The following is a 25,249-nucleotide window of genomic DNA, read 5'->3' on the forward strand; positions in this document are numbered from 1 at the left end:
TCAGTCTGACTGATCGGCCCGTTCCGCCTCTGCCCTCAGTCCCGGACCTCTGACAGTCACACAGGGGACTCGACTGCTCTACTGGAGCCGAACTGGGACAATCCTAGAGTGGGTCCAACTGGCACAACCCAACGGGCACCCCGGGATTTACAAACTCCAGAAAGATCCTGGACCCCCGGGCCCCGCACTGAAACCTACTCACAGACTCTCCAGGATTTTCTCATGAGCCCCCTGCAGAAGGGCACCCAGAACAGGAACCCTGACACTGCACCCAAATACTGACACAACTGCACCCCAATATTGACACAGCTGCACCCCAACCTTGGCACTGAGTAAACCCCAGGATAACAACCCTACAAATGTACTGACACCCCTTTACTGTCACAGCTGAACCCCAATTAAGAGACACTGGCACCACAAGAGCAAACCCCACTGCACCCCAAACATCCATACGGGGAGACACAGCCTTCAGCAATAACTCGGGGTTGGCAGAGAAGAACTGCAGCTCCCAGACCCCCATGCACCGAGGGACTGAGAATAACACAGAGAGGTGAGAGAGACTGTTACTAATGATCATATTAATGCCATGATTGTGCCACTTATACTGATTGTGCCACTTATACTGGTTGTGCCACTCTATACTGATTGTGCCACTCTATACTGATTGTGCCACTTATACTGATTGTGCCACTTATACTGGTTGTGCCACTCTATACTGATTGTGCCACTCTATACTGATTGTGCCACTCTATACTGATTGTGCCACTCTATACTGATTGTGCCACTTATACTGATTGTGCCACTTATACTGGTTGTGCCACTCTGTACTGATTGTGCCACTCTATTCTGATTGTGCCACTCTATACTGATTGTGCCACTTATACTGGTTGTGCCACTCTATACTGATTGTGCCACTTATACTGGTTGTGCCACTCTGTACTGATTGTGCCACTCTATTCTGATTGTGCCACTCTATACTGATTGTGCCACTTATACTGGTTGTGCCACTCTATACTGATTCTGCCACTCTATTCTGATTGTGCCACTCTATACTGATTGTGCCAGTCTATACTGGATGTGCCACTTAACCTGATTGTGCCACTCTATACTGATTCTGCCACTCTATACTGATTCTGCCACTCTATACTGATTGTGCCACTTATACTGATTGTGCCACTCTATACTGATTGTGCCACTTATACTGGTTGTGCCACTTATACTGATTGTGCCACTTATACTGGTTGTGCCACTTATACTGATTGTGCCACTTATACTGGTTGTGCCACTTATACTGGTTGTGCCACTTATACTGATTGTGCCACTTATACTGATTGTGCCACTCTATACTGATTGTGCCACTTATACTGATTGTGCCACTCTATACTGATTGTGCCATTTATACTGATTGTGCCACTCTATACTGATTGTGCCACTTATACTGGTTGTGCCACTCTATACTGATTGTGCCACTTATACTGATTGTGCCACTCTATACTGATTGTGCCACTTATACCGATTGTGCCACTTATACTGATTGTGCCACTCTATACTGATTGTGCCACTTATACTGATTGTGCCACTCTATACTGAGTGTGCCACTTATACTGATTGTGCCACTCTATATTGATTGTGCCACTTATACTGATTGTGCCACTTATACTGATTGAGCCACTATACTGATTGTGCCACTTATACCGATTGTGCCACTCTATACTGATTGTGCCACTTATACTGATTGTGCCACTTATACTGATTGTGCCACTCTATATTGATTCTGCCACTCTATACTGATTGTGCCACTCTATACTGATTGTGCCACTCTATACTGATTGTGCCACTTATACTGATTGTGCCACTCTATACTGATTGTACCACTTATACTGATTGTGCCACTTATACTGATTGTGCCACTTATACTGATTGTGCCACTCTATATTGATTGTGCCACTTATACTGATTGTGCCACTTATACTGATTGTGCCACTCTATACTGATTGTGCCACTTATACTGATTGTGCCACTTATACTGATTGTGCCACTTATACTGATTGTGCCACTCTATACTGATTGTGCCACTTATACTGATTGTGCCACTTATACTGATTGTGCCACTCTATACTGATTGTGCCACTTATACTGATTGTGCCACTTATACTGATTGTGCCACTTATACTGATTGTGCCACTTACCTACTGTCAGCATAAAACCTACACAGCAATTCTATAGCACAGACTTGATGTAAAGCAACTTATCCTTTCCACATAAACACAACCCAGTGATTGTGCAACAGGGCAGAAGAGCTTACAGTCTAGCAGTGCACATTGTGCCCCCCCCCCCTGAAATACTGCAGTTCTGGTTATTCCTGCTCATACATGTCGGTATATGGGTAACATGTGCCCATGGGGCTGGCAAAGGGGGGAGCCACAGGGATGTAGATGATACACTGTAATGTTTGTGGGAAGAGAAGTGTTTCAAATTCGTCACTTCCTGGAGAACTCTAGAGCCCTGCTGGATGGGTGCTGGGGCCCTGCTGGATGGGTAATAGAGTCCTGCTGGAAGGGGATGGTAGAGGCCTGACAGATGGGTGCTAGAGCCCTGCTGGATGGGATGCCAGAGGCATGATAGGTGGGTGCTAGAGCCCTGCTGGATGGGTGCTGGGCCCTGCTGGATTGTGTGCTAGAGCCCTGCTGGATGGGATGCTAGAGGCATGATAGATGGGTGCTAGAACCATGCTGGATGGCATACCAGAGGCCTGATATATGGGTGCTAGAGCCCTGCTGGGTGGGATGCTCGAGGCATGATAGATGGGTGCTAGAGCCCCGCTGGATGGGATGCTAGAGGCATGATAGATGGGTGCTAGAGCCCTGCTGTAGGAGATGACCAGTGACAGCAGAAATTAAATGGATTATTTTGACCTGACATACAAATGTTTTTATGAAGTACATTTAATATCTTTTCTTTGGAACAGAAGTCTTGTTTTTTATTTCAGTATTTAACTCTTTCCATACAGATATGGGCATTAATATATCAAAGGGAAACGGTGATACTATTTACTTTCTGGCAAAAAAACCCCAGAGACTGTGTTTTGCTTTACGGCAGGGATTTCACTATATTCCAGGGACCAGGAAGCCAAAGGACGAAACAGGATCAAGGATCCCTTATCTGAAAGGGTTAATTACATTTACTGCTGCTTTGACTCCCCGGCCATTAATAGCTCAGTGGGGGGATCAGTACATGGGACACGCCGGCATGTCATGTGATTGTTGTATGTGTCATGTGACTTCTCTGTAACATTCAGCCTTTGTCTCACACCAAGTTACAGTTGCTATGGGGGGATCCTCGTGGGACGGCGTTAATTCAGTAATAGGAATCTGACTGCTGGGCCCACCCACTGAGATCTCTGCTTTCTAAACTGAACCAAAACATCTCTGTTGGTTCTCTCTGAGGTGTGACACTGGGTGCTCTGTGGGTGCTTGGGTGCTTGATATTCTCTGGGGTTTGGGTGTTTGGAGCTTGGTGGGGGTGCGGCACTTGAGTGCGGGGAATCCTTTCTGTTATGACGGGAGCAGCGTAAAGGAGAGTGATGGGAGGTCGAACTTAGAATGATGCCGGCGGTGATATGTTGGAGGCTGTTGCAATTGGTTGTTATTTTAAGTTTTTGCAATTTTTGCTTTTATTTATTACTGTGTTTTTTCAGCTCTTTGGTTCAAAATGGAAAGTGTTGTCTGGTTGCTGCAGGTCTGTATTTGTATGTTAGTCTTATGCCATGGAATGGGACAGATACAGGGAATTGCCTTCTATTAGGGCTGGCAGGATTAATACAGAAAAGGATTGGGCTGGGGGTTAGGAAAGGGAATATTAGAAAAGCTGCCTTGTAGAAAAGGGATACAAGACCCCAGCAAGTAGGGTTACAATATACCCGTGTGTGTGAGAGAGAGAGAGAGAGAGAGAGAGAGAGAGAGAGAGAGAGAGAGAGAGGCAATAGTCAGCGCATCACACAGGAGCAATACAACGTGTTCTATATAAAGTGTCACAGAGCAGATCGATTCCATTCTGTCATTAAGTGGTTTATTGAGCTGCCGCCCAGCGAGAGAGATTACGCAGCCACCTCTGTGTTGTGGGTTGGGAGTCGGATGTTTCCTCGCGTCCCATTATATGTCTCTGTATAACAGTTACAATGGGCATCATGCCCCCCTGCCTTGGCGCTGCTTCTCTGTATAACAACAGCCGGCTGCAGATTAACAGTTAAAGGGATACTCTCATGGGGAAAACATTTTTTTTCAAAATGAATCAGTTAATAGTGCTGCTCCAGCAGAATTCTGCACTGAAATCTGTTTTTCAAAAGAGCAAACAGATTTTTTTATATTCAATTTTGAAATCTGACATGGGGCTAGACATATTGTCAATTTCCCAGCTGCCCCAAGTCATGTGACTTGTGCTCTGATAAACTTCAATCACTCTTTACTGCTGTACTGCAAGTTGGAGTGATATCACCCCCCTGCCTTTTCCCCCCCAGCAGCCAAACAAAAGAACAATGGGAAGGTAACCAGATAACAGCTCCCTAACTCAAGATAACAGCTGCCTGGTAGATCAAAACTCAATAGTAAAATCCAGGTCCCACTGATACACATTCAGTTACATTGAGAAGGAAAAACAGCAGCCTGCCAGAAAGCATTTCTCTCCTAAAGTGCAGGAACAAGTCACATGACCAGGGGCAGCTGGGAAATTGACAATATGTCTAGCCCCACGTCAGATTTCAAAATTGAATATAAAAAATTCTGTTTGCTCTTTTGAGAAATGGATTTCAGTGCAGAATTCTATTAACTGATGTGTGTTGAAAAAAACATGTTTTCCAATGACAGGATCCCTTTAATCATTAGGAAGGGGCTAATGTGTTATTATGGGTATAATCAGGTTGGTTAAACCTTTGCATATCAGAAGGGTGCCCACCTTCTACTGCATTATGCGGCACTGCCAAAAGATGGCAAGCAGGCCTGACAGTTAGCAACCTTACTGGTGGCCCCTTGTTACCTAATCTATCAGTATGTGGGATCTCAGCACATTTAGCCTTGCCGAGTGATCCCCCCGAGGTGCTGGCACCGATTCACCTGCTCCCTTTGATTGTGTAGTTGCTCAGCAGAATTGTGCGATGTCCTGACACGCAGGAGACACAATCATTTGCTAATGGGGCCACTTATTTAGTGAAAGGGAGAGACAGAGTCGAGACTTGTCCAGCCTGTAGGAAAGAGCAGAGTTACACATTCTCCCCATGTTTGTAAAGCTGCACCAATCTCTATTACTTTGCCGTTTTCTAACCTTTAGTAAGAAATTGCCTTCAGAGAGGTTGTGTCCAAATCACAGATGAAGCTGAAGTAGTAAATTATTGGTGAAATCTGATTATTTCAACCACATTGCATTGATATAAAAAAGCAAGTTAACGTTGGCGTTTCTCATTATGCCCAACGAGACGTTGTTCATTCACTTAATGGGAACAACAGAATTTAGTTGTGTCTGAGCTGTTGGGCTGAGATGTGGTGGTTGCTTAGACATAAGTCAGAGTTGCATTAAAGTCATATTGGGATGATACGTTTCCATTGATGTGTTTCAAAAGGAAGTTGGAAAAAATTGTGATCCATCAGTAGATCTTCAGCCGGTGAGCCCAGCACTATCTGGAAAAAGCTCCATTAGATCAGACACTCTTCTTGGTTATACCTATTATTCTGTTTTTAGTGAATTTATTCATTTAAATTTCCGTGGTAACAATGAGTCAGGCAGGCACGCGGGTATATTCGGCAAGTTCTACTTTTTTGGATATTGTATAGTTGGATTCATTTCAAGCACCAAAATTGTTGTAATACAATGTAGTGCCAGTTTGTGGAATAATCTTACCCACATTGGTTAAGGCAGACCCCTGCTTCAGATGGTAAGCTCCTATGCACTATTTCTTTTAATCAGTTTCATACATTTTCACCTGGGGATTCACCAAACCTATATTTTTGCATATGACGCATTGGCCAAATTCTGCACCAAATCTGAACACTGAATTGCAGTTCAAGCAAAATTAACAAAATTGCATGAAAAAAATCCCTAAGGATTCTGCTGAATCCGCCAGATGTGCCGATTTGGTTCATCCTAATTTAACCTCCAAAGCTCATGGCTGTAATGCAAACTCTCACAGATTATGGTCTCAACATGTGCATTTTATGGATCACATTGGCGTCTATCTGGGTAGTTGTCCAGGACCCATATTTTTTAGGAGACCCAATGCACAATCTCTCCAATTTTCAACCAGGACGATGGACATCAAGTCAAAATTATAGGCAGGGCCGGAAGCATGGGTGGTGTTTGGAAAGAATCTGGTGACAGACAATGGGGTTGCCATACGTCCAAGTTTGAGGGTGACTGGACCTGTTTGAGGATCTTGCTCCCCAATGAAAACGTCCCCACCTTCAGTTATTGGTTCAAGAATGTCCCCATTTTTTGCCTCACCTGCAACACGATCCTGCCTGGAAGAAACTGGAGGAGAATATCCCTCATGCAATGAACATAATTAGGGTGCAAATTGGTGCAAATGATTGAATCATGAGTTTACATTAATTAATGTCTTAATTCTACCAGTTACATGAATGACTTGCACTGCTCATATATGGATTTATTATTCTTTTTTTGGATATCAGTGACTGTGGTCTTGTAGGGCAGGACTCTTTGCACAATGTTCCCTAGTAAATGCTTCATTTTGGAATTGTTTAGAGAAGCTTAATGGGCCGAGCGTGACTGGGCTTGTGATCTGTCAGGAGAACCAGGAGCTGAACCCTTGGAAGGAAACTATTGATATTTCTCTGACATTAAAGCACAGTGGGAGGGATTTCTGGCTGCTCTCCCCAGTAGGGAACCATGTCATGTTTGTTTTCTTTCTCAGCAAAACAAGGAATAGTCCAAAAAATATCTGCTCCCTATTATATATCTTCTCTTCTTATCTTCTGCCCTTCACTTCTGTTGTATTCTCTTCTCTTCTGTTTTCTATTCTTCTTATCTTCTGCTCTTCACTTCAGTTCTATTATCTTCTCTTCTGTTATACGTGGGTGCTGTGCGCAGTTGGGGCCTGTACCAGTCTCATCAATTTAAAGCAAGAGGTTTCCAGATTTTTAGGGGTTCAAATGCTCCCTTTGCAGTCCCTGCTCCCCATTCATTTATTAGAAAGTTACAGAAATACAGAGGCTTTGTAGAAAAACCACAACCTTGTATAGTTCTTGCTATAAGTCTGATTGGGTTGCGCTTCAACTGCCCATAACCACACAAGCATCAACTCGATCCGACCAAAAACAGTTTTATCCACATCCCAATCCTTTTTCGGTTGGCTTCCATAAAACCGGAAAATACAAAAAGTGACATCAAGTTCAGAAGTCATTCAAGGTAGGGAAGCTGGGAAATGAGGGAGGGAAACCTATTTTGTTACCTATAGACTCACACCTGTATTGTTTGTAGGTACCTGACCCAATAAAGGACCCTAGTTTTTGCTTTATCAAAGGAAGATTGTAATTGGCCAACCCTAACTGTCCTTCAGGCTGGAACCACCCCCATCACTACATTTTTTGTATTATAGGGATATCAAGATGGTTCTTTTAACCATTATATTAAACATTGTATTATAGGGATATGAAGATGGTTCTTTTAACCATTATATTAAACATTGTATTATAGGGATATGAAGATGGTTCTTTTAAGCTGGGCTTATGATTGGTTGAGCCTCAGGTTAAAGGCGGGGTTCACCTTTAAAAGTAACTTTTTTTATGTTATAGAACGACCAATTCTAAGCAACTTTTCAATTGGTTTTCATTATTTATTTTTTACAGTTATTTGTCTTTTTCTTCTGATTCTTTGCAGCATTCAAATGGGCGTCGCAGTCTCCTTCTAAAAAACAAATACTCTGTAAGGCTACACATGTATAGTTATTGCTACTTTTTATTCCTCATCTTTCCATTCAGGCCTCTCCTATTCATATCCCAGTCTCTTATTCAAATCAGTGCATGGTTGCTAAGGTAATTTGGGCCCTAGTTACCAGACGGCTTAAAATGCAAATTGAAGAGCTGCTGAATAAACAGCTAAATTACTCAAAAACCTTCAATAATAAAACATTTTAAAAAATTGCAGATTATCTCAGTATATCACTCGCTACATCATACTAAAAGTATGAACAAAGGTGAACAACCCCTTTAAGTGATTTGATTGCACCCAAAGCGAGGGTGTTCCTTGGTTGCTGTGGGATACAGGACTTTGTTAGCTCCTTGTGGCCTTGGATTAGCTCGTTTGACATATTTAAAGGCAAAGAAAAGAATTTCCAGACTAAATCCAGCAAGGAATTTGATGCTGATGGATGCAGGGACACTAACACATCGTGCACAAGAGTAACGCTAACGCTTGGCTCAGGCACAACTGCCCCAGGACACACCATAGTTCACAGGATTCGTTTTAAATAACTACCCATAGCAGTGCCATAGTACCAATAATACCGCAGGCATATATATGTGACAGCAGGAGAATTAGCTTTTCTGTAATAAGCCTCAGTATATCCAGCAACCAGGCTTAGAGTGTAAGCTTCGCAGGTTCTTAAGGGCCCGTCACCACAATCAGGTGTCTTTCCACTGGCAGAGCAAATGACCTTATACAGAAGATAATATCTGGCAAAGAATATCATTAATATCAGACATTGCTATGACTGTGGGTTTAGCAGGGAATTATAGATATTTATTCGGCACAGTGATCTTATTATTATCTGCACTAATGAGTGACTGGCGCATTCGACTCCGAGGCTGATTATTCAGGGAATGTAACATGATAGGAGAGGTGCCGCTTACAATGGGATGATTCACGCTCATTAATCCGCGTTGGGTTAGAAAACGAACCATTCGCTGCACACGATATTCTCACTTTGGGATCAGTTACACCTTAGAATTTCATGTTGTGCCCGAAACCAAAGTGTCATGTTTAGTAAAGTAAGGAAAATTTATTATAGCAACAGTCCTGCCCTGCTTTATGGCTGAGATTGTAGCCATCTTTATCAGCACTCTTTCACAATAATGACAAAATTAGAAAATGATGGCAGCATAGGTATTCCCCTGTACTAAGCACAATTCAGCAGGAACATCCCCCTAAGCTTTTTCATAGTCTGTACAGAGAGATCCCATAAAACTATGACAGCATAGGTATTCCCCTGTACTAAGCACAATTCAGCAGGAACAGTCCCTAAGTTTGCTCATAGTCTGTACAGAGAGATCCCATAAAACTATGGCAGCATAGGTATTCCCCTGTACTAAGCACAATTCAGCAGGAACAGTCCCTAAGTTTGCTCATAGTCTGTACAGAGAGATCCCATAAAACTATGGCAGCATAGGTATTCCTCTGTACTAAGCACAATTCAGCAGGAACAGCCCCTAAGTTTGCTCATAGTCTGTACAGAGAGATCCCATAAAACTATGGCAGCATAGGTATTCCTCTGTACTAAGCACAATTCAGCAGGAACAGTCCCCTAAATTTGGTCATAGTCTGTACAGAGAGATCCCATAAAACAATGGCAGCATAGGTATTCCCCTGTACTAAGCACAATTCAGCAGGAACAGCCCCCTAAGTTCGCTCATAGTCTGTACAGAGAGATCCCATAAAACTATGGCAGCATAGGTATTCCCTGTACTAAGCACAATTCAGCAGGAACAGTCCCTAAGTTTGCTCATAGTCTGTACAGAGAGATCCCATAAAACTATGGCAGCATAGGTATTCCCTGTACTAAGCACAATTCAGCAGGAACAGTCCCCTAAGTTTGCTCATAGTCTGTACAGAGAGATCCCATAAAACTATGGCAGCATAGGTATTCCCCTGTACTAAGCACAATTCAGCAGGAACAGTCCCCTAATTTGCTCATAGTCTGTACAGAGAGATGTTTACTTGACAAGTGTGCCAATTTTTTGTGGCCTAAAATGCTCCAGTTATTTATAATTCTAAAATATTGGCAGGTATGTAAGCACAATTAGGAGAAGATATATTGAGGTTAGTTTCCCTTTAGAAGTCCTTCCTTGAATACAATATACATATAATTAAAGCCGGGGGTATTTTATAAACATGCTTTTTAACCATAAATGCGTCATATGAAATTGCCCAATATGAGCGAATGGGCAGTTAATGGGTCTTTGGCTACAATAAAATTGTAATTAGAACCAAAATACTCATTTAAATGACACGCTGTGATTATTCCACAAAGAACCCTCTGGACTGAAGACTAGGAGGCTATTTATGTAGAACATCAATGGGTTTTGCTCATGTGAGGCTTCAAGCACTCGTCAGCCGGGTTCATTTACTTCTGCACTTGGAAACAGATCAGGGAGAGGTAAGTGCAGGGACACGTATGTTACCCACATACAGGGAACATTTCCCATTCATGTGAACAGGCGGTAGCTGCTGCAACTATTATTATTATTCACATGTATTTTTAGAGCACCAACATATTCAGCAGCGCTGTAAAATAGGGACACACCAAATCCTCTTTTTGGGATTCGGACCTTCATGAAAGATTTGCAGAATACCGATTGAATCCTAATTTGCATATGCAAATTAGGGGCGGGAATGGAAAAGCTGGGGGAAAAAATTCTTCTGTGTTTTGTGACAAAAATTCAAGTGATTTCTCTTTGCACACCTAATTTACATACGCAAATTAGGATTTGGATACGGTTCAGCCATACACAAAGATTCGGCTGAATCTGAATCCTGCTGAAAAAGCCCGAATCTCAAACCGAATCCCGGATTCAGTGCATCCCTACTGTAAAATAAATGGATTTATACAAAAACATACAGGATTACATAGATAGCGACCAGTAACTGATACAAAAGACAAAGAGGGCCCTGCCCAAAAGAGCTTACAATCTAAAAGGAAATGGGATTGAGACACAAGGTGTAATCTATATATCACCGACATATTCCACTGCGCGTCATGTCAGGGCAGACAACATGAGGCACATTTATCAAAGGTCGAATTTCGAATTCAATTAAACTTCCATAAATTCGACCAATCTAAATTTATTGAAAAAATAATAATTTTTAAAACGCGGATGAATAAAATCGACCCGAAAACTCGTGTCGAATTCGATTTTAGTTTTTTTGTTTTGCAAACTCCGAATTGATAACTAGACCCTCCCACTGACTTAAACAGCAATTCGCAAGTTTTAATACTATTGTAGAATTCGCCACCTCCTTAAGGCATCGAAGTTTCACGACAACTGCGCATGCGCCGATACTCACGAAAAATTGCAGAAGGGCCGGTCTCATTCCGGAGATTAACGAAGCGGCTGAAGATGGTGCCCGTGAACTCCGATGCCTGAATCTGCACCAAGGGGTAAGTGAAACGTTAGGGGCATTTGCCCGGGGTAACACTTAGGGGGGGAGGGGGGTCTATGTAGAGTAGGGGGGTAGGATTTTTATAAATTTAGGGTTGAATTCTCCTTTAAAGGGCCAGAGTTAAAATCTAATTCAATTTTTTTTTAAAAAAACTCGAATCGAATTTGAATAACTCCCTAGTCGAATTTGACAGTTTTGACCATAAAAAAATTAGAAAATTCAAATTTAAAATTTTCATTTCGATCCTTGATAAACATGCCCCCCATTGTCGGACTGGTCTGGCGGGACAACAGGATAAAACCTGGTGGGCCCCACCGGCCCAGACTCGGTCCTTGCGCAGAATCTGGAAGCGGCTTCTGACTTCGCTCCCTGGCCCCTTGCCAGAGGGCTCTTTGAGTCTGGGGTGGGGTCGCCGAGTTCGACGCTAGAGATACTAAACATCCACCGACTTTGCCAATATCCTATAGGGTAGTGGGGCAGTTGTTTGCCATACTGTAGGTACTTGGGGCAGATTATGATGATGGTGGCACTGGTAGTATTACAGCAGTTTGTGTAGCCCATAAGTAGCCTGGAGGCCATAAAAATGTATGTGTTTCCCTGCTTTTGCCACAATAAAGGGAGAAAAGGGTAAAAAGAGGAAAGTAGTCAGGAGAAGAGGGTTGCGGGGCCCCCTCAGTCACCAGTTAAATATAGTTTATTCCAGTTGTGGCTAAATACCAGGCTCCCATGAAATAAGTGCGTTGTCATTTGTGTGTGTAGCCCCATATTATGGGATTATGATACGAAAGAAATGTGGGAAAAGTGCAATTTCCACTGAAAGGACTAGTAACGGACTCATTGCACTCAGTACAAGGGATAAAGTAGCCATAATCCATCAGAGTAATATGAAACGAGCCGTGGGCTGTGACATGTTGGCCTTATAAACCTCTGCTGGGACCCTGAAGTAACAGATGATTTTATTTGAACTTGAAAAGACAAGCAACAAAATGAATAGTGGGATTAGAAGCATTTAGGGAAGTGGGATGGCTATAACATTGCTGTGGGTTTCCACATGATTTTATATTGCTTTAAGGAAATGAACAAATGTTTGTTATGTAATAAATAGAGAATCTAAACTTGTTGCAAATGAACTTCAATGGGATAAACAAAGTGAAATGATTGAGAGGAGCCGCTGGTTACAGGTTACAGGCAGAGGGAATGGCAGTTTCTGTTGGGTGGCACTTGTGCAATTATTTATGGGCACAGGGCAGGTTCAACCAGATGTCTGACAGAGAATGGCATGAGCTGACTCATAGGTACAAGTGGTTTCTCATGTGGTTGATATACAAATATACAGAGAAGGAATGTTCTGGGCACACAATAAGCTATACCCTCATACTGACTGTCTAAGGGAATCAATATGGCACCTCCTCCTCCCATATGTATAAATACAAATATACAGAGAAGGAATGTTCTGGGCACACAATAAGCTATACCCTCATACTGTACTGTCTAAGGGATTCAATATGGCACCTCCCTCCTCCCATATGTATAAATACAAATATACAGAGAAGGAATGTTCTGGGCACACAATAAGCTATACCCTCATACTGTACTGTCTAAGGGAATCAATATGGCACCTCCACCTCCCATATGTATAAATACAAATATACAGAGAAGTAATGTTCTGGGCACACAATAAGCTATACCCTCATACTGTACTGTCTAAGGGAATCAATATGGCACCTCCCTCCTCCCATATGTATAAATACAAATATACAGAGAAGGAATGTTCTGGGCACACAATAAGCTATACCCTCATACTGTACTGTCTAAGGGAATCAATATGGCACCTCCCTCCTCCCATATGTATAAATACAAATATACAGAGAAGGAATGTTCTGGGCACACAATAAGCTATACCCTCATACTGTACTGTCTAAGGGAATCAATATGGCACCTCCTCCTCCCATATGTATAAATACAAATATACAGAGAAGGAATGTTCTGGGCGCACAATAAGTTGTTCTGTGTAAAGGAAAAAAAGAGAAATATGAAACTAACATGTCTGAAATGTGTAAATCTGAGCACCAGTAAATCCCTCAATCAAATAAAATTAGTGACATTTAGAATAAATTCTGGCAGTTGCACCTTCCCCACCAATCTGTCATCAAGATCAAACATTCGGAGGGGAAATTTCTGATAATCTGGATCAATTTCAAGGAAAATGTGGGTCTTGATCCGGGAACACATCCAAGATGTCTGCCCTGCGATTCACTTCCTGCTCTGAGACCTCCACTTCCTGGAGACACTGCTGTAATTAGGGAGAGAATTGCCTTTGCCTCTATATGAAAGTATAGATATATCAATTTCTTACACATAACACATTTCTAAGCATTAATAACAAATAACAAATACTTATCAGTTTTCCAGCAGTGCCTCTGTGAAGGGCTTCAAAGATCAGTAACATAAAAAAAATTTTTTAAAAAAAATTGTTTCTACTTAATGAAAAAAAAACACCAAGTCACTTTTAACTTTTAATTCGCAAAGTCTTTAAGAAATAACTTTCATTAAGTAGAAACAATTTTTTTTTATTTAAATTTTAGGTTACTGGTCCTTTAAAGGGGTTGTTCACCTTTAAATAACCTTTTAGTAAGATGTAGAGAGGGATATTTTGAGACAATTTGCAATTGGTTTTCAATTTTTATTATTTGTGGTTCTTGAGTTATTTAGCTTTTTTTTCAGCGGCTCTCCAGTTTGCATTTTCAGCCATCTGGTTGCTAGGGTCCAAATTCCCCTAGCAACCATGTACTGATTTGAGACTGGAATTTGAATAGGAGAGGCCTGAAAAGAAAGATGAGTAATAAAAAGCTGCATTAACAATACATTTGTAGCCTTACAGAGCATTTGTTTTTTAGATGGGGTCAGTGACCTCCATTTAAAAGCTGGAAAGAGTCAGAAGAAGTTTAAAAACTATAAAAAAGAAAAAATGAAGGGCAATTAAAAAGTTGCTTAGAATTAGCCATTATATAACATACTAAAAGTTAACTTAAAGGTTAACCACCCGTTTAATACACTTGAATGCACACAATCACTGAATCCAATATCCAAAACAAACCGCAAAATTTAAAAAATATATGTATTTTTTTCCTTTATAAATAAAAATGTCCCACTAGTGCTATGTGCATTCATTTTAAATCCACAGAGATGACTTTAAGTGTAAATGACTCTATCAGTTCAGGGTGGCACAGTGCATATTTTATAAATGTGTAATTGATATTTCCTAATTACATAACAAATGAGGTGTGTTTATGACAAGTGTTGCTTGGAGGTGATTATAATATCCTTGTAGCAATAGCTCAGTTCCTCACTGTCACTTTTCTGCTGCTTACAATGGGGATCAGATAAGATCTGTGCAGCCACTGGGACAGAATGTTCTGTTATACAGATAGCTAGAATCTCAGCTGCCATAAAGCAGGACAGGACTGCTGCTTACAATGGGGATCAGATAGCTAGAATCTTAGCTGCCATAAAGCAGGACAGGACTGCTGCATTCCATGGGTATTGGATATGACAGAATGCTCTGGTATAGTGACAGTAAATAGAATGAGAGATTTCTCTTTTGCATAATCGGGGGGGGGGGGTATTTAGCCAATCAGATTATTATAATGTTCACAGAGCTAGACCAATCAGAGCAATCAGTACAGAGTTGCCATAGTTAGGGCCTGGGTTATTCTGTGGTATTCTGTGGCACAGCAGTCCATTAATATTCAGTTGTAAGAGGATGCTGGGAGTCATAGTTCATCAGACTTCTGTTTACAGGTGAATCAAATTAATTATAGCACTATCTTCATCTTGCCCTACTGTCTCCATCTTGCCCTACTGTCTCCATCTTGCCCTACTGTCTCCATCTTGTTCTACTGTCTCCATCTTGTCCTACTATCTCCATCAAGCCGTACTGTCTTCATCTAGTTCCAACTTGTATTTTTGTCTCCATCTTGCCCTTCTGTCTTCATCTTGCCCTGCTTTCTCCATCCAGTTCTTCTTACTCTACTGGCTCCATCTTGTCCTACTGATTCCATCTTGTCCTGCTATCTTCATCTTGTCCTACTGTCTCCATCCAATCCTTCTTTCTCCATCCAGTTCTTCTTATTTCATCTTACTCTACTGGCTCCATCTTGTCCTACTGTTTCCATCTTGTCCTGCTGTCTCTATCTTACCCTACTGTTTTCATCTTGTCCTACTGTCTCCATCCAATCCTACTTATTCCATCCTACTCTACTGGCTCCATCTTGTCCTACTGTCTCCATCTTGCCCTACTGCCTTCATCTAGTTCTACTATCTCCTTCTTGTCCTTCTGTCACCATCTTACCTTACTGTCTCCATCTTGCCCTAATGACTCCATCTTGTCCTTTTGTCACTGTCTTCTCCTACTGTTTTCCTCTTGACCTAATGTCTTTATCCTACATCTTTGGCTCTTTTCTACAGTTGTCCTTCTGTCTCTATTCTACTGTCTTCTAGTGTCTCCATTGTCTCCATTTTGTTCTTCTGTCTTCATCTTGCCCCGATGTCTCCATCTTTGTTTATGTTGCCTTACCATGTCCATCAATTACTACCACCTCCTTCTTGTTTGCTTGCCACTTGCTTTCTTGTGATTTTCCACCCTTCCTATCTACACATGATTCTCCATTGAACCCTTGCATTGGCCCTGTTTGCATCCTATAGAGACGGCTGTATGAACACAAAAGGCAATTCATGGATGTGTGTCTTTAGGAGAGATTATGGTGTGGGGGGGGGGGGCAGTGTCTGACAAGTGAAGAATTCAGACTGTTATATCAAGGATCCAGGACTCCAGGCGATGTGATGATCACTGGTACAAACACTTTACAAAAATATTTATTTTAAAAGGAGAATTTTGCATATTATGTTTCTTATGATCATACATAATACAAGGTTTCATGATCAAAAAGTGGCAGAATATCAGTGTTGCATCTCCTGCCCTAAGCACAACCATCTCAGCAATGCAGCGGGACTCTGTAAATGCGATGAATAATGCGAACTTCCCTCCAACTCATGTCCTGCACCGGTGCCAAGTCTGAGCTCACACCCCAGGCTTTGTTACATAGTTGCTGCTTAATCCCTGGAAGATAAGACGGTTGCCCACCATGGAAACCAAAAGTTGTGATTATTTGAACAGAAAGAATCGTTATTTTAATGCAATTTGGCCCTCAATATATTTTTGGTCAGGTTAAAAACCTACTAAGAAGCTGGACAACACAGCTGTCCAAAAGTCTATGTTTTGTTGCCCCTGAAAAAAGTGTTGCAAGCATTGAATTAGAGAGGTCGTCGCTGGGACTTAGTAGTTTGACTGCATAGGGTTGTTAAATAAAGTGAGCCCTGATAGAGCTGTAGTTGAATCTGTCAGCAGATTGCATATAGACAAATACAAGATTCCTCTGCACTCAACCCATTATTAATATATTTAAGACAGAGACATTTTGTGCATACAGCTACTGAAAAATGCCTTACCCTTTAAACAAAACAGGGATTGTTTGTCCATATATTGCAATATATTTAAGCTGAACAACTACGTCACACTCATCCCATATCTGGCCAGTCCTACGCTTAATTTTATCTGATTCATTAAGAATTCTATGGTTTCATTATACATTTTATAAAAGGGACGAATACGTTTTACCTGCAACTTAACTTGCTGCTTTCAAAGTAAAACTCCCAAACTTGGCTGCCCTTTTATTAGACACCAGTGGGATCACCTGACTATAGTTGGAGGGGGTGGGAGCTACAACATGGAGCTGGTCACTGCTCCTGTAGAACTATAACAAACAAGGGAAAGTTGTGCTCGCCACTAGTTTTTAAAATCATTAGGCGGGGGTGCAATGAGGGTGTGACCACAAAAAACATATAGACAAATACAAGATTCCTCTGCACTCAACCCATTATCTGTCAGCAGATAGCAACAGTAAGGCAAGATGGAAACAGTAGGGCAAAAGGGAGACAGTAGGACAATATGGAGAAGGTAAGGCGAGATGGAGACAGTAGGGCAAGATGGAGATTGTAAGGCAAGAGGGAGACATTAAGACAAAATGGAGAAGGTAAAGCAAGATGAAGACAGTAGGGCAAAATGGAGACTGTAAGGCAAGATAGAAACAGTAGGGCAAGATGGACACTTTAAGACAAAATGAAGAAGTTAAGGCAAGATGGAGACGGTATGGCAAGATGGAGACAGATGGGCAAGAAGGAGACAGTAGGACAAATTGGAGAAGGTAAGGCAAGATGGAGACAGATGGGCAAGATGAAGACAGTAGGGCAAGATGGAGAATGTAAGGCAAGATGGAGAAAAAAGGCAAGATGGAGAATGTAAGGTAAGATGGAAAAAGTAGGGCAAGATGGAGACAATAGGACAAAATGGAGAAGGTAAGGCAAGATGGAGACAGTAGGGCAAGATGGAGAATGTCATCATCATTTATTTATATAGCGCCGACAAGATACACAGTGCTTTACCTTAGTTATAACAAACAGGGAATAAATGGATGTAAGGCAAGATGGAGACAGTAGGGCAAGATGGAGACAGTAGGGTAAGATTGAGACATTAGGACAAGATGGAGACAGTAGGACAAGATGGAGACATTAGGACAAGATGGAGGCAGTAGGGCAAGATGGAGACACTAGGATAAGAGGAAGACAGAAGGACACGAGGGAGACAGAACGGTAGATGGAGATAGTGGGACAAGATAGAGACAGCTGGTCACTATAAAGAATAGAGTTCAAGCTGACAACAGTTGGATGAGATGTAGAGACTTGGGCAAAAAGGAGAAATGACACAAGATAGAGACAGTTTGACAAGACTGAGACAGTTGTACAAGGTGGTGGCAGTACAACAAGATGGGGAGAGTAGGACAAGGCTGACAAACCAGCAGGTTATTAGAAGGCTCTGAGAATTGCAGTTAAACGTATGATGGGCCATTAATTAGACAATCTAACAACCGCAAAGCCCTGCTGTGAATGACATAACAATCTGAGAGATGAAACTGTTCCTCTTTAAACCTTCTGAGTCACGTTGTGGTCTTTTTATTATATTCTCTGTTTAATAACAATGTTTTTGTGGTGCCCCTTTTGTTGCCTGAGGGGCTGTAACTGTGGGAAAGTGTCTCTGGGGAAGAATTGTGCCCTGTGTGTTTTAATGATCAAACAATTCTAAGGCTTTCATCTGACACATCTCCTACTGCCAATATTATACTCAGTGATGTACTCAGTGTTCTCTTATATCTGTCTGCTCCACTCTCTCTGACACCGGCACCTACATTTCATAACCAAAAGCTTGGGAAACAAGTTAGCAAAGCCTTCATTTTCTACTTCTTTTACTAACTTCTAATATCCTTATCATTTATAGTAGGGGGTACATTATCCCTTATAATACATGAGTGATACTCAGAGTTCCCTGTATAACTCAGCCTGCAGCCTTGTGCCTTTATATGGTCACAGAACAACCCCTCAGTGACTTCTAATATCCTTATCATTTACAGTAGGGGGTACATTATCCCTTATAATACATGAGTGATACTCAGAGTTCCCTGTATAACTCAGCCTGCAGCCTTGTGCCTTTATATGGTCACAGAACAACCCCTCAGTGACTTCTAATATCCTCATCATTTACAGTAGGGGGTACATTATCCCTTATAATACATGAGTGATACTCAGAGTTCCCTGTATAACTCAGCCTGCAGCCTTGTGCCTTTATATGGTCACAGAACAACCCCTCAGTGACTTCTAATATCCTTATCATTTACAGTAGGGGGTACATTATCCCTTATAATACATGAGTGATACTCAGAGTTCCCTGTATAACTCAGCCTGCAGCCTTGTGCCTTTATATGGTCACAGAACAACCCCTCAGTGACTTCTAATATCCTTATCATTTACAGTAGGGGGTACATTATCCCTTATAATACATGAGTGATACTCAGAGTTCCCTGTATAACTCAGCCTGCAGCCTTGTGCCTTTATATGGTCACAGAACAACCCCTCAGTGACTTCTAATATCCTTATCATTTACAGTAGGGGGTACATTATCCCTTATAATACATGAGTGATACTCAGAGTTCCCTGTATAACTCAGCCTGCAGCCTTGTGCCTTGATATGGTCACAGAACAACCCCTCAGTGACTTCTAATATCCTTATTATTTACAGTAGGGGGTACATTATCCCTTATAATACATGAGTGATACTCAGAGTTCCCTGTATAACTCAGCCTGCAGCCTTGTGCCTTTATATGGTCACAGAACAACCCCTCAGTGACTTCTAATATCCTTATCATTTACAGAAGGGGGTACATTATCCATTATAATACAAGTATAACTAATCCAGGTGATCCCATAATTATTATTATTTCTGTTGAGTAGAAGGGCAATAAAATGGTTCCCTAAAGTGTATGGAAATAAATGCTCCTTTTCATTTAAATGGGGTTCCATGGAAATATTTGTTGGTAATAATAACCCCCACTGGTATCACATACTGTAGCACATTTACACCTTATCCCCTTTCAGCACGTGAAAACTCCAGCCCCGGCCCATTATTCCTTATGTTAGGGGGAGGATAAAAGGAGACGGGGGCTCAGCATTACTCCCCCCGCTCTGCATGGCTGATGGTACGTTTCAGGTTTCGGAGTGAAATTGGAACCGTTTGCACCTGGTCCCCCCAAAATGGCATTAGCGAGACTTGTGTTTGTGGCCTGACAGTTGTGTCCGTGTCCCAGTAATTTAAATCTGCAGCCAGGGACAATGTAATGTAAGTAAGTGACTGATTGGCTTCTAACTGCCCGGGGGGCCCCGCACTCTGGATGGGGATGTTGCACTGGGCGGACTGATGGGGGCGCTCATATATCTGCCCCTAAGGGACCCGCGAGCAGGTCTTTAATCACTGGCTTCATCCTTTGAAAGTGAGAGATTTCATTCTTCGTTTCTTTACTTATCAGACGAACTGCCGCAAATTGTATCGAGTTTCTAGAGTGTTAGCTTCTATGACAAGGCAGTGTCTGTGCAGATCATGTGCTGGGGAGGAGAAAGGTATTGGGGGCAAATAGATAGAATAAAGAATAGAATAAAGTGCAGTTTTCCGGGTACAAGGCAGCACTAAGGATAGAGTTCACTAGTTCAGACTATTACAGTATTGAGTACAGAGCAAACTCAACTCCCAGCAGCCTGATAACCTGATTTCCAATTGGCAGGGAACTCCCAGCACTATTAGGACATAGGGAAACCGCTGGGATTTTTTCCTTTAAATCTCCTCTGGATTTTCCCTCTGAAGGATCACTGAATTCTCCTAGATCCAGAAGAAACACATTGCCGGTGATTCATGAGTCGTGTTGTGACTTGCGCTGCATGCAGAGGGTTTTTATTATCCCAGTCTGGTGCTGTTGGGCCCCCGAGGGTTGGGTTTGGTTTTTGTGCTCCTGTTCTGCCTCTGAAATTCTTATTAATGATCAGAGCCTGTAAATGAGCCATTAGTTTAAATAGCATCCCAAATCCCAAATCTGCTCCCCCTAGCAACTAAACCATTGTGAAAACACCAGGTGATTAGTGAAGACAATATTGTTAAAGGGGTGGTTCACCTTTAATTTAACATTTCGTATGTTGTTACTTTTCAATTAGTTCTCTTCATTGTTTTTTCAAATTATTGCCTTCTTCTTCTGACTCTTTCCAGCTTTTAAATGAGGGTCACTGACCCCATCTAAAAAACAAATGCTCTGTAAGGCTACAAATGTATTGTTATTGCTACTTTTTATTATTACTCATTATTTTTATTATTACTTATTATTACTCATCCTTCTATTCAGGCCTCTTCTATTCATATTCCAGTCTCTTACCAGTGCATGGTTGCTAGGGTAATTTGGACCCTAGCAACCAGATGGCTGAAACTGCAAACTGGAGAGCTGCTGGATAAAAAGCTGAATAAGTCAAAAACCACAAATAATAAAAAATGAAAAGCAATTGCAAATTGTCTCAGAATATCCCTTTCTACACATCATACTAACAGTTAATTTAAAGGTGAACAACCCCCTTAAAGGAGAAGGAAAGCTACGGATGCATTTTATTGCCAATAGATTATCTGCAATAGTACAAGCTGTAACACTGTATTTATTCTGTAGAATGCTTTACCATACCTGAGTAAAAAGCTCTAGAAGCGCTCTGTTTGTTTAGGATAGCAGCTGCAGTATTAGCTTGGTGTGACATCACTTCCTGCCTGATTCTCTCCCTGCTCACTCTTAGCTCTGGGCTCAGATTACAGCAGGGAGGGGAGGAGCAAACTGAGCATGCTCAAGCCCTAGCCCTGGAGATTTAAGCTGAAAACAGTTAGTCTGATACAGAAGCCCATGAGTACACAATAGAAGGAAAGAAATGTGCTGTTTCTTTTGACAGAGGACTCAGAGCAGCATTACTTTGAGGGTTTACTGGTGTATTTATATAGACCTTTCTAATAAAGCTAACTTAGTTTTAACCTTTCCTTCTCTTTTAATGAACAACATGGCAGCTCCCATCCATAGGTATAAATGCAGCTCCTCCTAAGGGAAATGCAACTAATTTGCCGTTCAGAGCATTCACAGTATATTTGGATGAGTAATATAACCCTCCCATTATGTCTATCCTATACCCCTTCTGCTAATATTAAAGCACAACTCCCAGAAGCCCCTGACAGCTGTACTCTGGGGATTGTAGTGAGACATCAATTGCAAAACTTGCACTTCCTGAGATCACATTGGGCCGACGTCCTCTCTGGCAGCCTGTGGGTTAATGGAGCCGTTACACCAGGATTGAAGCATCTGGCGCTGAGTTTCTATGGGACCAATTCCCTCCATGTGATTGTGATGTGTAACCAGAAACTCATGTGACTTTCCTGTGCCAGATTCTTTCAAGGGCTCAACGGAACATTTGGAAACGTCTTCCCAACGCCAAGTCTGTACCCTCTATGAAGTAAAGTCGGGCTACAGCCGAGTCTTGGCATGCGCTTCAGGAGTCGCAATTTGCACCAGTGTTTTATAGTGGAAACTATTGTAGGGAAATCTAAGCAGCCCCTCCTTATAGAAGCCTTTTATACTGGATCAGGGAACCTCTCTCATTTCTCTTTCAAAGTTAGGGGCCGATTCACTAACTTCGAGTGAAGGATTCGAAGTTTAAAAAAGTTTTTTTTGGGCTACTTCGACCATTGAATGGGCTACTTCGACCTTCGACTACGACTTCGAATTGAAGAATTCGAAGTAAAAATCGTTTGACTATTCGACCATTCGATAGTCGAAGTACTGTCTCTTTAAAAAAAACTTCGACCCCCTAGTTCGCCATCTAAAAGCTACCGAAGTCAATGTTAGGCTATGGGGAAGGTCCCCATAGGCTTGGCTAACTTTTTTTGATCGAAGGATATTCCTTCGATTGTTGGATTTAAATCCTTCGAATCGTTCGATTCGAAGGATTTTATCGTTCGATTCGAAGGATTTTATCGTTCGATTCGAAGGATTTTATCGTTCGATCAAAGGAATAATCCTTCGATCGTTCGATCGTACTATCTGCACTAAATCCTTCGACTTCGATATTCTAAGTCGAAGGATTTCAATTCCCAGTCGAATATCGAGGGTTAATTAACCCTCGATATTCGACCCTTAGTGAATCAGCCCCTTAATGTTACGAAATTTACACAGAAGGGGCACATTTATTAAGGGTCGAATATCGAGGGTTAATAAACCCTCAAATTCGACCCTCGAAGTAAAATCCTACGAATTCGAATATCGAATTCGAAGGATTTACCGCAAATCCTACGATCGATCGATCGAAGGAAAAATCGTTCGATCAACGATTCCAAGGATTTTTCTTTGATCAAAAAAAACCTTAGAAAACTAATGGGGAAGGTCCCCATAGGCTAACATTGTACCTCTGTAGGTTTAAACTGCAGAAGTGTGTAGTCGAAGTTTTTTTTAAAGAGACAGTACTTCGACTATCGAACGGTCGAATAGTCGAACGATTTTTGGTTTGAATCGTTCGAGTCGAAGTCGTAGTCGAAGGTCGTAGTAGCCTATTCGATGGTCAAAGTACCCAAAAAAATACTTTGAAATTCGAAGTTTTCACTCGAGCTTAGTAAATGTGCCCCAGAAGTGTTATAATGACGCTGACACCCCGGTACCTACACCCACGGGGTAAGAAGTTGTCCCTCCATCTTCTGGGGACAAAGTCAAAAGAAGTGTCACACTTACACTAATACGCCTGAAACGTCGCTTTGCTAGTGGCGCGAATAAAACTTTGATTCACTGATCGGTGGTGCTGCTCTTCTCCTCTTCTGGGAAGGTTCCACTAGATGTCGGAACATTGTTGCTGGGAGTTGTTGCTGGGAGTTGCTTCCATTCAGACACAAGAGTATTAGTGAGGTTGGGCACTGATGTTGGGGATCCGGCTCACAGTCGGGGTTCCAATTCATCCCATAGGGTTTCAGTACAAACTTCCCAACATTTTTGAAATAGAAAGAGGGACAAAAACGTGCGGCAAACATTTTTGATCACACCTGGTTTTGTGGCCACCCCCCCTAATTACCAAGTTCATTTTGGAAAATTTGTCAGGTTATGAAAGTTTGAACACATTTCTGTGGTTTTTATGTGTTATTACAATTTTGCTAATGAAGGTGAATTGCCCTTTAAAGGGGTTGTTGTTCACCTTTGAGATAACTGTTAGTATGATGCAGAGAGGGATATTCTGAGACTATTTGCAATTGGTTTTAATTGTTTATTATAGAAGGTTTTTGAGTTATTTAGCTTTTTATTCAGCAGCTCTCCGATTTGCATCTTAAGCAATTTGGTAACTAGGACCTAAATTCCCCTAGCAACCATGCACTGATTTGAATAAGAGACAGGAATATGAATAGGAGAGGCCTGGATAGAAGGATCAGTAATAAAAAGTAACAATAATAATACATTTGTAGCCTTACAGAGCATTTGTTTTTTAGAAGGGGCTCAGCGACACACATTTGAAAGCTGCAAAGAGCCAGAAAGAAAAGGCAAATCACTAGAAAACTATAAAAAATAAATAATGAAAACCAATTGAAAAGTTGCTTAGAATTGGCCGTTCTATAACATAATAAAAGTTACCTTAAAGGTGAACCACCCCTTTAAGCTGCAAGTCACAGTTTCCCCAAGAGACCTGCTTATCTTCAATTGTTACAATTGTTTTATTTTTTTGCTTACCTTAAAATGTTACAAATGTAAATGCATCTGCACGTATTCTGGGCTCTCTGCCAAAAGCCAATCATGTTTTAGAAACTTTGTATCTTTTTCTGGCTGTTCAGTGCAGGAGAAAGTCGGGACTTTTCAGTAACAATTCGTGACTACGGGTTGAGCTGTCAAAATTGGGACTGTCCTGCGATAAACAGTTGGGAGGTATGTAGTTGGTTTTGTGCATGGTAACTTTCAGACCAAATCATGGTGCATAGAAGTCAACCCAAACCGCCCAGTAAATCCACGGGTCCAAGTTATTTGCCCTTCTATTCAGTGTCTCGGGTAACTTCCTAATAACTCCGGCATTTCTGCGCTTTGGTTTGCAGGCAGTGCCTCCCCCCCGCCCCCCGTGTTACAGGCCACAACCCATCAGGTAGGAATGCACCCAAACCACTATTTTGGATTCGGCCAGACCCCCGAATCCTTTGCAAAAGATTTGGCCGAATACTGTAGCGAATCCTAATTTGCATATGCAAATTAGGGGTGGGAAGTAGATTTTTTTTACTTCTTTGTTTTGTTACAAAAAGTCACGCGATTTCCCTCCCCTCCCCTAATTTGCATATGAAAATTCTGGTTCGGCCAGGCAGAAGGATTCGGCCGAATCCTGCTGAAAAAGGACA

At 41.7% G+C, this 25,249-nt stretch overlaps 1 protein-coding gene across 1 annotated transcript in view; it reads left to right on the forward strand.

Moving 5' to 3' along the window:
• Positions 1-25,249, forward strand: part of arhgef3.2.L (Rho guanine nucleotide exchange factor 3 L homeolog) — a 175,666-nt gene continuing 150,417 nt past the window's right edge. Inside the window, exon 1 of the mRNA XM_018240358.2 lies at positions 1-550. Coding sequence (XP_018095847.1) covers positions 519-550 — 32 coding nt within the window. The 5' untranslated portion in view covers positions 1-518. The remainder of the gene's footprint in view (positions 551-25,249) is intronic.

This window comes from Xenopus laevis, chromosome 4L (assembly GCF_017654675.1).
Source record: "Xenopus laevis strain J_2021 chromosome 4L, Xenopus_laevis_v10.1, whole genome shotgun sequence".
Classification (NCBI taxonomy): Eukaryota; Metazoa; Chordata; class Amphibia; order Anura; family Pipidae; genus Xenopus; species Xenopus laevis.